This window comes from Strix uralensis, chromosome 5, assembly GCF_047716275.1.
Source record: "Strix uralensis isolate ZFMK-TIS-50842 chromosome 5, bStrUra1, whole genome shotgun sequence".
Classification (NCBI taxonomy): domain Eukaryota; kingdom Metazoa; phylum Chordata; class Aves; order Strigiformes; family Strigidae; genus Strix; species Strix uralensis.
This window is the reverse complement of record NC_133976.1, coordinates 77,566,542-77,580,909: the sequence shown is the minus strand read 5'-3', so window position 1 is coordinate 77,580,909 and position 14,368 is coordinate 77,566,542. Positions and strand designations below refer to the sequence as shown.

Genomic DNA, 14,368 nt, shown 5'->3' with positions numbered 1-14,368 from the left:
CTTCCTAATTAAAGCCACTAAAAAAATTATCATGATAAAATTTTCAATGCAACAGGGACTATTGATTTTTTCAGTCTTACTGGTAGAGTATTGAAAGACTTTGCGTAAATCTCACAACCATTTCTGAAACTCAGATGTTTCCCTGCAACACTGGAGGGAGGGAGGAATAATCCCCACACAAACAGCAAAAAAGCAAGCTTCAAAGTATCCTACATTAAGAGAACACTGACACACTGCTTATACTTCCAGAGACTCCCAACTAAATTTCAGTTTCTGGTAAGGTCTATCATTTCTCAGAAATCCAGTTGCAAAATTCCTTATAAACTGAAGAGTTTAATGGTTTGAGAGATAAATTAATTCCTCTTCCACAGAGATGATGACAACATTTACACCTTTAGTAGTCAGTGAGCTGGTATCACAAACTTGACTGGGTACTTTCATCTGTTCTTGAGAGACATACCTATTCACATATGTAAGCACAGATTTCAGCTAAGCTTTGAAACAGACTATGCAATAAAAGACCTCTGAGAAGCTGCCCCCAAAACAAATGCATCAAGAGCCAATGATACAGGTCCCTAAAACAGAAAGCAAAAACCAGGCATTTTCAAAATAAAGGAGACCACCATTCAAATGTTAGGGGATGAGCTTAAAATGAAAGGCACATTGACATAGTAACCTTTTTGTACTGTTATTATGAAGAATGCAACAACATATAAAGAGGTTGAAGTATTTACAAAAAGTTCCTGGAGTTTAATAAAAAGTTTATGAGTAAAGAGATACTTGAGATACTCTTTTACTAGCTAAAAACTATGCAATACTTTCATACCAGGGATTGCTAAACTGTTGTCCTCCACAGATGCAATTATTCATTTGGTACTGCTTCCACACTAGTATTTTGCTCCTGAAAAAACACCATGAGGGAAAAAAACCCCACCAGTATTACTATTCTTCCAGATAAGCAGGTTTTGGTTTATGTGATGGTTATTTGATTGCAAAAGAAAGAAGAGGGCAGCCTACAGAAGGAAAATAAACAAGAAACCCCTACAACATACAATCTTCCCCAGTTAGAAGTTTGAGCCTCTTGCTTGGTAAATGCACTCCAGCTCTTTAGCACCATGTTTCGTCAGTGCTAAGAAAAGTTGGTGATTTAACTAGAGAATTGAGATATCTTAGCATAGCGTTGTTAAGTCTCTGTCTCAAAGAGTGCTTCAAGTGCCCTGTCCAAAGTGTAGAAATTCCCATTCTAACACCTATTACTTACTTTTATCTTTTGCTATCATGATGCAATTTTATACCAACAATTAAGAAGTTTAGAATAAGATAATCCTCTTCTTCACAGCATTTTAATCAATTTTAACTGATTTTCTACAGTAGCTACCCTATGTGATAACTAAGTACTTGAAGTCTTTTTCTGCATATGATCAGCAAAAAGGCCACACAGCAAGAAGGCAAGAATATGCATACACATCAAAAAGGTGTTAACTTAATTACATGTTAATGCACTTACCTGATTTGATTTTTCTACTGTGCTACTGGGAACCTCTGTGGTATCCTTCACAAAAAAGTTATCTATGATGTGTCTCTCTGCACACTCCTGACCACAAATTGGACAACGGATAACACCAACTGGGGGGAAAAAACAAAATATCTGATTATGCTTGCACAACTTGAAATTTATCAAACAACTTCAAAGACATCTTGTAAGGATAAATACTTTGAAAGGATGTTTTAGTACTTTCTTGTCAATAACGTGTGAGAAACAAGAAGTTAATTCTCATTTACCACTGAAGCAACCATTTACCTGTTATTCCCTGGTAGTGTATTTTTTTCAAACAAGGTCAAGCACCTTTTTCTTTCAATCCTATAAAGAATTTGCCCTAATCTTACAGAATTCTCTCTAAAGAGAATGTATTTCCATTGACAATTTGTTGTTATAAAATGGATTAAAGTAAACATTTATTAAAGTGCAGTATTAATTAGTGACATTGAGCAGTATTACAGACACACACATACACGCCAGCACACTGGGGAACAATTCTAAGACAGTAATATACTTGGACTTCTGGTCGAAGAAAGAGCTGAGAATCAGTAATTCAAAGAGTTAAACAATAGTTTTCTCAAGAGAATAAAAAGGACAAAGTCAAATTCAAAACTGAGGGTTCAACAGTGAGTAGACTAGACTGAAATGTGAGGGTTGTTTATCATCCAGGGGGGAAAAAAAAAAAAAAAAAAAAAAAAAAATCGCTAAAATGCTAAGCATTAACATCTTGCTTCAATAAAATTATCACAGTCATTACCACCAAAAGAAGAAAATAATTGAAACTACGTTAGATTGAATTAAACACTTAGGATGTGGATGCAAAGCCTACAGTAGAAGTCAGGTGAGTCCACACAGAGAGATTCTAGACCTACAGCTGCCGTTTGAAGAGGCATGATTTTAGGGCCTTAGAGAAGATCAGAGGCACTGTTTAACTCAAAGAATTTAACACCAGTATATAATTCAGCAGTTGCATATTTAACTAAACCAGCATAATCTTATTTCTGTTCCTGCTTCACTTTTACAATAAAACGTAGAAGTACAGAAACTATTAAATATTTTGCTTTCTGCAGAAGAACTTAATTCCTTACTGTAAGTGCTTCATTCAAGATTTAGGTAACTTCTTCATAATGTTCTTCCAAAACATGCTACAGGTTCAACTGGCCAATCTACCATAAAGCAGTTCTCTAATAAAAGTCCACCAGTTTTACTAAATTAGCTCTTCATTCTGGAAATTTATCCAGCAGTTTTCCACTTGTGTGCAAGGCATTTCACTTTCATCTAAAAGGCTATATGATGCTAACCCTGTGTTTATTACAACTGCAATTTTGCCAGTCTGCATTTCAAGACATATTTGTGCAGCTTCCTATATTTTGGCTAAAGCTTTTGTAATATTTTTTTATACCACCATCATGAAGGATAATTAAGAAAACCAATTCTGGTATGTCAGGTAGTTAATAGAACTCCAAGTACTGAATTTCTCCTTTTATTAAGCAAATCAATTTACCACAGTCAAGAGCAGTCAAATCTCCTAATACTCAAGCTACACACGTGCTGAAAGAGACTACTTTTTACATTTTTCAACATGCCAATTACAAACTGCCCTCTGTTCCCTTGCTGCTCATTCTTGTCCCAACGAAGTGTAGTGCTTGGGCCAGCACAAGTGACTGAGACGGTCTTTGCAAGTGTTTGGGAGTGGGGTATAGGCAGAGAATGAGACTGACAGACCAATTCAGACACGGATGTATTTCTCCTGCTACCCTAAGCTTCACCTTCAGCCCCCGGATCTGCTTCACTGACCAAATGCTTACACTGTAGCAACATAAGAAGCAGTACAAGGATGGAAAGGGGCCAACACCTCCACTGAAGATTAAACATGGAACCACAGAAACAGATCCGTTGTATTAAACTAAGTTTATAAATCAGTTTGAATTGAAAACATGGCAGGCAAGGACAGGGCAGGGGACAAGTTAAGAAGCATGCTAATGTAAAGCAAACATTCCATTTTCATTTTCACTAACAGAATACTGCCAACTACCTGTTCAAGAGATCACTTACAAACTCTAGACTGAGATGGGAGAAGGAGAAAAGGAACACTGCCCAAACCTCCCAAAATCCTCTGGAGACTTTTTTTCTAGAATTCCTTACAGTGTCTAGGTTTAAATCAAGGTTTTCTTCTGGAACTGTGTGTAGGTAAATTTGCTTTTATTATAACCCTGGATTGATGACTGCTACACAAATCAGTTTTAGTCCAGGTTTAACCAACTTCTGGACCCTGGATTTAAGTGAGAACAGCTAGTATCATGATCTCAGTGTAACTGTTACAAGCCCAGTTACACCGGCACAGCTGGAAACACAGGCCTTTTTGGCACAAAATGTAAAACACCAATCAGCCAGGCAACATTCCTTTCAGGTCCTTATCTACTATTCTTAAAGTATCCAAGGTTCTTTCAGTAATGTACTGAACAATATAAACCACGTGTGTTCTTTTCCTCTCCACTCTCCATGTGGGAAATGGAAGGTGCAAGCAGAGTGATCTGTACATGTTTTTTAATGCGTGCTGCATTTGAAACAAAAGGGTCATGGCAAATAACAGTAGCTAATGAATCACACAGGTTTATTTCAGAACTTCAGTGCAGACACCTCAGAGACACTCTCACACAGATGAGCTGCACATCAGCACTGGCATTTCTACCTGTGCTCCTTATCAGTAAACAAATAGTACAGTGGAGCACACAATATAATCACCACACAGTCCTGCAGAACATGGTGAGGAGCTAGCAGGCCACCAGAACTCACATAATTAAGAGAGACACTAAGTTACTGGGAAGGAAAAATATGGTTTACAATGAACCCAGAATTCTGAGCTTCCTATGGGAAAACAGAGGCAGAAGAGGAAAAACAATTATTATTTTGGAATTAAATGGAAAACACAGATAAATACAAAACCAATGTACTCAAGGTTAAAAAAAAGAACACTGATTACGTTCAAGTGAAAACACACACTCTAATTCAGCAAACCTCATGGAAAAAGTATCACTGTTTCAACATTAGCATTTCTACTGACATTATCAGAGTTACCTGTCATAATTAAGTACTAAAGTTTTATTTGGAAACAGCAATTTTGAAGTAAATTCTTACTTTGCAATACTAGTTACAGAATTCAGCAATTTGTGTAAAATCATAAAACTACACATAGGCCAAGCAAAATTTTCAGCCCTTCATCCAACATAAATTTTACAATTGTCAGCTATCACAGATCCAATGGGATTTGAGTAATTTCATGTTATTTATGTTGCTTACAGCCCAAAACACATCAGCACAACCTGAGCACCACGCACCTGTAAACACCAAGCTGCAGAGTGTTATAAACAAGAAATATTGGGAACAGGAAAGTTACTGGATTTGTTCAGTATCTGCTTCTGAAGATGACATATAACATTTAATTTTTTTTATGTGCAGAGTCCTCTTTTAGAATAGTATTTGGTCCGGTAACATGGTGCATTGGGCTTACATGTCCAGATTTTGGTAATGGGGGGCAAGACGGAGCTGCATGGGTGGCCTCTGTAAGACGACACAGGGGGCTGCCCCCATGTCAGACAGAGCCAATTCCAGCCAGCTCCAAGCTGGCCAAAGCTGAACCCATCAGCAATGCTGGTTGGCACCTCTTGTGTACGTGTTTAAGAAAGGATAAAAAAAATGCTGTGCAACAGCAGCTGGGAGAGAGTAAGAAAAAGGTGAGAGAAACAGCCCTGCAGATACCTAGGTCAGTGAAAACAGAGGGGGAGGAGGTGCTCCAGGTGCCAGAGCAGAGATTCCCCTGCAGCAGACCATGGTGAAACAGATTGTCCCCCTGCAGCGCACGGAAGACCGTATTAGAGCAGGTGTCCACACCGCAGCAGGTGGGGATATGCCCTGAAGGAAGCTGCAGTCTGTGGAAAGTCCATGCTGGAGCAGGTTCCTGGCAGGAGCTGCGTCCCATGGAGAGGTGCCCATGCAGGAGCAGGTTTTCTGGCAGAAACTGTGGCCTGTAGGGGACACACACTGGAGCACCCTGTTCCTGAAGGACTGTATCCCATGGGAGGGACCCCACACCAGAGCAGGGAACAAGATACAGCAGCAGAGAGGGAGACTGTTACAAACTGACCACAACCCCCATTCCCCATCCACGCTCCACCCCTCGAGTAAGGAAGGAGGTGAAGTCAGGAATGAAGGAGTGAAGTCGAAGAGGGGTGTCAGGGGGTGGTTGGTTTTTCTTAGTTGATTTTTGTTTCTCACCCTCCAAATCTATTTAATTGGCAACGCATTAATCTTTTTCATGTTGAATCTGTTTTGCCCATAATGGCAAGGGACAAGCAATCTCCCTGTCTTTGTCCCATTGAAGGGGAGGAGAGAGAACAGCTTGGTAGGCCTCTGGCAGCCAGCCAAGGTTAATCCACCACACCATAAGTCTTAAGAGACAGACCTTAATGGCTCTGGGGTTTGGTTTGTTTGCATTTTTGGTTGTTTTTGAGGTTCTGTTGTTTGCCTTTTTTAAAGCTAAATGTTTTAAACTCAAATTCTAACTTAGTTGACAAGAGAAGTGAAGTAGATCTAAAAGAGATGCTGGTGTGTATGTAACTTCACAGGTTTTACAGGGAGAAGACAGTGCTCTGTCATGTTGCAACCTTATAGAGGTGTAGAGAATACATAACCTCGTGCCAAATACAGTATCTGTACCACTTTAGAGGTTTAATCCAGTTTAGAATATTGCTAACGATGTAGATCTTACACTTCTTCCTTTTCCCAAGTAAAAAGGACTCTGAAGTGTACTGAGTGTCACTGTCCTCAGACTAGTCTACTAGATGATGCCATATATGACAGCAATGTAAGAGAAATTTTATTTAAAAGATAGTAGGAAAACTCAGATAGATGCATGCTAGAGTGTTTTGGTATCAACAATAAAAACGGAAACTGTGTACAATAAATATCAACATATTAATCACTTGTCAGTTTTAATAGATTATTCCTACTATCTCAAATCATATTATAGTATGCTTTGTATGTACAGTGATGATTTGATAAAGGAATCACAGACATGGTTTGAAACCCTTTTTTCCTCATCCAGTTTTCCGATACAAAAGGCTTAACTGAGACCACGGACAAGTATCCCCTCCTAGGTCCTGTGGTAGTAACAGGACACAACACTGCACGCTAAGGATTACTGCTCTCCCCAGACTACTAATAGACATGCTACAGGAGTTTGACTTCTTTTGGTGCATAAGAATTCAAGTTGGTTTAAAGTCATAACTGACAAATAGCATTAAGACAGATGGCTGAAACAAACACAGGAGCACACATATAAGCTTTTTGCTAACAAGCCAACAGGTGCTGTGGTAAGCAATTAACTCTTAACTTTTTTTGAACAACCAAAAGGACAATTATATTTTCCAAAGACATTTCTGCTCATACTTCGTCAAATAGTTACAATAACGTACAGAAAGAAGGAATACAATACAAAGGCACATTAATATAGCCCCAACATTTTCTTACTGCATTCCATGTATGTATTTGATTTTAATGTTCATTGGTACACCTTTTTTCCTCATAAGCATTTAATTATTTTAAATTGTTCCTTAAGCATGCATAGAATGCAATTCCTTAATTAACAATTCAGAGATTAATTTATTACCTCCATTGCGCTCCTCTGCTAGACACTTCCCTAGTGCTACAATGAATCAAACTTTTTTTTTTTTAAAGTGTTAAGTTTGGAAGCAGTCCTGCATCAGCTTTCTAACCATCCTTCATCTTAATGCCAACATTTCCTTCCTCTTGTTTCAAGACGCCTGCTTCCTGAATTGTGCCACAATTCACTTCAGTGCTTTCAAAGTTGGGAACCCTAGCTATTATACTATGGCCCGTTCAAGAAGATTCAAATTCTGAGTAGCAAGATATTAAAAGCCATTTAGTTAATTTCCTTATATAAATTGGTAAGGAAAATAATTCATCCTCTAATGAAACTATAGAAGCACACTTTGTCATCAAAACAAAAACTACATTATTGTTTTAAAGAGGGGGAAAAAAAAATCCCCAAACTATTTGCTGTTCATTATCCCCTTCCCCCAAATACCCAGTTTTGCTAAAAAGAATGAGGGCAAAAGGGAAGAAAAAAAATCTAGCAAGCTGCAGCACAGAACAGTATTAATCTACACACTGTGGGATAATATAATGAAGTTTCACTAATCCAAAAATTACTTCTGCAATTGATATTTGCTATACCAAGTCTATATTCTTCAAGTATAGTACCAAGTCAGCCCAAATCTAGTATTTTCACAAGAGAGAAAAACCCCGTATCTTTAAATAAGCACTGTCAGAGCAATTATAATGCAGCAGCATCAGAAACAGCATCAGATTCAGGTTAGCATTTGGGTTAACACTGTTCAGGTTGAGCACATTCCTGGATGGTAAGGGCTTTACCATTTAACCTGATTAAACTGGGGGTAAGGAGGACCTCTAATTCCACATTAATGTTCTGATGCTCAACTAACTCTTGACCCAATCAGCAAAGAGCTTTGACATATTTGTGTGTGAATTGAACAATATAGTTAGGGGGCTTCCAAGATCAGGCTACTTTTTAGTGAACAAAGTAATTTCTCTTCCTGAATATTCTCTGAAAGAAGACTTGCTATGATAGCAAATTGCCAGAAATAAGGAGTTGACACTTGGTATTTCTAATGTCATTTCCTTTCAGAATGCCTGCTGTTGCACTACACTCTAGAGACACGGGGAATATCTGAGAAAAACAGATCTAGTATTACTTAGAAGAGGAAACAAGTTTGGATCAAGCTACCTTTCCTATTCTTCCTTAGAGTGTGGGGGGATGGGGAATTGGGCAAGGGTGACCTTACATTTTCCTGAAATTGCCTGAAGTAGAATCACCTACCATCATCTACATCCTCCAGTTTAAAGCAAACAAACACCAAAACTAATCCAGCAGTGACTCCAGCACACCAGAGCAGCTACAGTAGTTAACCAGTGACCTTCAGCCAGTTGTTTCATTTTTGACTAGACCTACCCTTCCCCAACTGCCTGTTTGTGTCAAACTCTATGGTTCCCTCTCAACCTTTTGTCAAGCTTCAGTCAGTCGTCAGCTGATTTGCCGTCCTTCCTTCCAATTTAGAATATTCAATCCCACAGAACCTCATTTTCTCTAGTGGTTAACAAGAAACCTCTTTTCTGGTTCTAACCAGAAATAATCTGCATTATTCACATCAAATGCAATCTACTGCTTCCAGCCCTGTAGTGCCCATTACAATGGGACAAATGCAGGGGGGGAGGAGAACCAAGAAAAACCTACAGGATTCATCTGTAAAATAATTGAAAACTCCAGTGTGTTTGGGCCTGAAGCACTGCAAGGTTTAGTGGATGTGAACCAGAAAAGAAAAAGCATTTAAGAAGTAGAGAGCACAAAAAAAAGGTATTGTTAGAAATAGGTAAGGTTCTTAACTGAATCTTCAAAGAGGCAACACTGCAAGGGCGAAGATAACACACATGAGAACGTCTTTCACTGAAAACAGTCCCATTTTACATGGGCTTAAATTTTCAAATTTAAGAATCCTAACAAAGAATTGAATAGTTTGCTCTCTCTTAATAACTGATTATTACATAAGTATCTTCATTCAAAGGTATAAAACAAAGAAATCCATTGTCTATCAAGAAGGAAGAGAGGCTTGAAACCTTCTCTTCCTGTCTCTGTGCACTGACACAAGCTGAGGGAGAACCTAAGTCCAGGTAGGCAGTCCACTGAGCTTTGACAGTAGGTAAGTATTTCTAATGTGTCAGTTTGTAACTGTTAAGTGTCTAACATGAAACCACTTCAGGAAGTGAAATTTTAAAAGCATACTTACCTGTTTGTTCTTGCTCAGAAGAATGACGTTCAAATGTCAAGGTTTATTTTTGTCAAAATAATCCCAATTTTTATTTTTTTTTTTTTTTGATGGAGCAAGCATTTCCAGAATGCTCTAATGGGCAGGTGAAAACATATTACTTAACTTGGGAGGAGTTCCATGATCACCATCATGATTATCATGACGATGGTAAGTGATAAGATCTCACATTTTCATCTACTCCTTCATGCTAGGATAGGTGTTTATGCAGCTGTACCAAGAGCACATGGCTCTTGAGCAGGAGGAGTAGAGGGGAAGACCCCCACCCTTTTTAGCAGCAGCATCCATTCATATAAAAATCAAGCAGTTGCAGAACCTTACATTCAGACTCTGCTTGACCCAGGCCTGGACACCACGTTGCTAACAAAACTAACGATGCTGCCTCCCCTGCCCATTCATTTCTATCCCATGCCAGCACAAGATTTATGCTACCATGCAGTGAGCTGGATTAGGGGAATACGATGTGGATTAAATAGGGCTGTGCCAGGAAAGATGAGTTAGTTTCCATCATAACAGTTCTCACTGGCTACAGGCTCACAATGCATATGCCTTTTCAAGGAACACCAGCCTGCATTTTAGGCACGTAGGGGAAACCATGGCACATTCTTATTCCTCTTTACAAGCTACACGCTGCATCCACAGCAATAGCATCTCAAACCACTCAGCAGAATGGATTTACAGCATATACGGTATTATTTCCAACTCAGTTCTTAATTTCCTGGGAGTATATTCCAGATTACTGAACCGTCCTGAGACAACAGGAGGAGATTGCTGTGGTCTGCCCCAGTTTTCGCTCATTTGCATCTTCACTTTATCGAACAGGTTTCAGAGTCATTTTAACAAAGCCACTGGATAATCATTTGTGGATCCAAAAGGGTATTTTTTTTTTCATAGATGCGAAGTACTTTACTAGAAAAGGAGGGCCTGAGGGTTCCCTTTCTTCAGCACAGATCAGTCAAAAAAAATTACTAGTTTTGTGAAAGACAGCTCTTTATCAAATAGTCCTTGGAAACAAATGGTAACTAATTTTCCCTAAAATGACAGAGTTATTACAGAATAAATTAATTAGGCTTGCATAAGGCAATTTTCCTTGGTTTTACAGAAGTCTTGTTTGAAATTTTAACTACACGGATTTCAGAACAGAAAATACTAACAGCGAGTCACACATGCAGTTAATTTTTTTAAAAAATGGACAGGCTAGTTAACATTAAGAGAAGGGATGTCAGAGACTGAAGACAGTGCCAGCTATAAGATTTTTAGCATAGCTACATAGAAAATTAGGGCACTTCAATTATGACCTACAGAATGTTTTCTCCTCTCACTGTGTATATAGACACCATTAATATTTGCAAGGTTTTTCATTAAAATGCATGGGGTTGAGGGTAAACCAGTTATATTTACACAGGTCATGTTTTTCTGTTAAAACAAACACTTAGAAAAACTTAATTTGAGAGACGATATCATGTGCAGTAACGTCTGAATCAATTTTAAAAGTAATTACTGCTTTCCTCTTGTTTCTCATTAAGCCAATACTGCTGCTGCAAAATTGGCAACTTCTTCAAACCAGTTTGTTCCAGAAAAAGCTGCTCCTATCTAGTTCTGACAGCCTGCTGCTGCTAGTGGAGGGGAGATAGGTTAAACCAACAAGCAAGCGCATCTCAAGGGGAAACTGGCACTCATTGCCAAAACAAACATTCAAAGCAACCACCAATCTAGCAGATAAATTTATTAAAACCTGAATGCTTTATTTACCACCCTTTAAAATGTAAATAGATGAAAACTAGACAAAGACTACTAGCTGTAATCCCCCCTCTGGAAGAGTGTTACAGGCCAGTTTTTATGCTGCAGTGCATTGGCTTTCTTGGAAAGCACTGCAGAGCTGAATTAAAATATTTCAGCTGCTCTGTGAAATGGTTCATTGTTTTTGCTATACATGCCCAATCTTCAAACATTTCAAATATCACATATTAGACTTCAAAACCTGTAAATTTTGCAAGGGTTGACTCTCCAGCCACTTCTGAATATCTTAAGAAATTCTGAAGGGAGAGTTTATGTTCACATTCAAGGCTGTCCAATGCATGCATTTCCTTCGACAACACAATTATAAGAAGTGTCATAATGGTAACAACAGGAAATACTGCTATTGTGGGATAGACAATATTTAAGTACAAAGTAACAAATAAAAAAACCTCACTGCCTTGCAAAGAACATGCTTAAACAGTGATGCAGAAGCTGCCAACAATTATGCCAATTGTCACTGCTGACTGATGAGCATTTCTTTCATCAAAATTAAAATACATTCTTTCAAGTCCTGAATTGTCAAGTATTTCCAACTTATAGGTAATGAATTCAAGCATACAAGATGCAAGGATTTTTAGGATTCAGTGATATTCTTGCATCGTTTTCTCTGAGCAGCCTAGTATTTAATTTTTAAAGTTGCTAACATTTTGAAAGTGGGTTTAATGCTGTCTAGATTCATACATTCTACTAAAATACCATTTTGCAGACACTCTAGGATCTTGCCAACAGTGCTCAAGTCCATTGTATCCATGTGCTTCTGGAACAAGGAAATTAACACCTTTGTTCCTGAATAGCAACATGTTATCATGTTGTTATTATTTAAAAAAAAAAAAAAGATCACTGGGGTAAAAAATTTCTATTGCCAGAAACTCTGGTAAGGAGATGGACCCCGCCTTAGAGTTGTGAGCCCCACAGAGCTAGCAGTCATTTCTTTGTAGCAAGAAATTTCATACTCTGGTCTTCATCTTTTAGAGTGCTCATGTACTACCAGCTGACAGTTCAGTAGTTGCAGTACAATGCATCTATTACCAGAAATGATAGTTATAAAAAAGTAGGTAAGCAGATTATCACTTGGGCAGTTGCAGCCAGTCACAAGCCAAAGAGCCAAGACATTCTGGAAGACACTGAAGGAGTTGGCTCTTTTTACCCTCTGTTGAAAAGATGAAAACTACACTCAAACACATGACTCTTCACTGTTTCACCAGCTTCCTCCTTTTAGCCCCAGATACCATAATGTTCCCATCAACACTGAGCAGATGTGAAGGTAAAAAAAGCCTTGAAAAATAACTTCTAAGAATCTGGACCACAATAAAGTTGGAAGCAGTAGTGGGAACAACAGTAGGTAACAGGCTTTAGTCAGAGTATTTCAGGAGAAATGTCATCCAAAACAGGAACATTAATGCAATTCAAGGCCTTTGGCTAGCTCATGCTACTCCCTCTCTTCTCTGAGTGCTCAGATGCACCCTTGCAATCTGTTCTTTCACAAGTCTCCTCCCATTCTCAAAATGATCACCACCAAATAACTGGAAACTAGCCTCTTGGCTCTCATTTTTCAAGCCACTAGCCTCAGGGGAGCAATTCAGGTGCCTAAACAGACATACCTAATTTGAAGAGGATATCCTGCCTGGCTTCCAGCTACTATTCCAGAAGGAAATAGGTCTCCTGTGGATTGTGGAGTACATCTGCCAGCCCTTTCTTGAATATCAGAGGCATCCCAGAAATTCAGAAGTGGCAGAAGATATTCCACTTTGGACAGTGAATCTCAACTTACCTGTCCACTCTATTCCACATATCTTTGCTATGGCGATTTCAAATTCCTGGTGTAAAATACAACCGTGAGGCACTCAGAAGATCTCTTATGTGGTACCCAAATGGCAGTCTGTAGCTCCAAAGGACAACTTTGTTAAAATTACTTGTCAGTGTTCAGAGCCATCACCTTGTTAAATGCAGTGTTTGCTTCATCCAACTGTATTCTGCTATATAGACTTTTAAGTTCTCCCTGAGGACAGACATAATTCAGACAGAAGTCATCACTATATTATGCTTCCTTCAAATGATCTCAAAATATAAACTACAGTGATGTAACAAATAATGGAAGACTCCATCAACCTTATTCATAAATTTTGTATGCAGGGAATGGATGTTCAAAAGTACATAGAAATAATATGTTAATTTAGAATAATAGGTTCTGCCTCTGTTTACGTTATTTTGTTCAGTGAGGGGATGGAGAAAAAGGGCAGGCCAATGTTAAAAAACAGATTTTTTTGCTAACTAGAATTATAGAATTTAGGTTGGAAAAGACCCTCAAGATCAAGTCCAACCATAAACTTAACACTGCCAAGTCCACTCCTAAACCATGTCCCTAAGCACCACATCTACACATCTTGTAAATAACTCCAGGGATGGTGACTCAACCACTTCCCTCAGCAGCCTGCTCCAGTGCTTGACAACCCTTTTGGTGAAGAAATTTTCCCCAATATCCAATCTAAACCTTCCCTGGCACAACTTGAGGCCATTTCCTCTTGTCCTATTGCTTGTTAGCTGGGAGAAGAGACCAACACCCATCTTCACAGAAGAATCACAGAATCACCTAGGTTCGAGAGGACCTTGAAGATCATCTAGTCCAACCATTAACCTAGCACTGACAGTTCACAACTACACCATATCCCTAAGCACTATGTCGACCCAACTCAAACACCTCCAGGGATGGGGACTCCACCACCTCCCTGGGCAGCCCATTCCAACGCCTAACAACCCCTTCTGGAAAGAAATGCTTCCTAATATCTAGTCTAAACCTTCCCTGGCACAACTTGAGGCCATTCCCTCTTGTCCTATCGCTTGTTACTTGGTTAAAGAGACTCATCCCCAGCTCTCTGCAACCTCCTTTCAGGTAGTTGTAGAGGGTGATGAGGTCTCCCCTCAGCCTCCTCTTCTCCAGACTAAACAACCCCAGTTCCCTCACAGCCGCTCCTTGTACGACCTGTGCTCCAGACCCTGCACCAGCTTCATTGCCCTTCTCTGGACACGCTCGAGTAATTAATTCAATGTCCTTTTTGTAGTGAGGGGCCCAAAACTGAACACAGTAATTGAGGTGCGGCCTCACCAG

General features: G+C 39.1%; 1 protein-coding gene across 1 annotated transcript in view; it reads right to left on the bottom strand.

Annotated features, from left to right (window-relative positions):
- TRIM24 (tripartite motif containing 24) overlaps nucleotides 1-14,368 on the bottom strand; it is a 67,161-nt gene that overhangs the window by 38,585 nt on the left and 14,208 nt on the right. Inside the window, exon 2 of the mRNA XM_074871820.1 lies at nucleotides 1,508-1,626. Coding sequence (XP_074727921.1) covers nucleotides 1,508-1,626 — 119 coding nt within the window. The remainder of the gene's footprint in view (nucleotides 1-1,507; nucleotides 1,627-14,368) is intronic.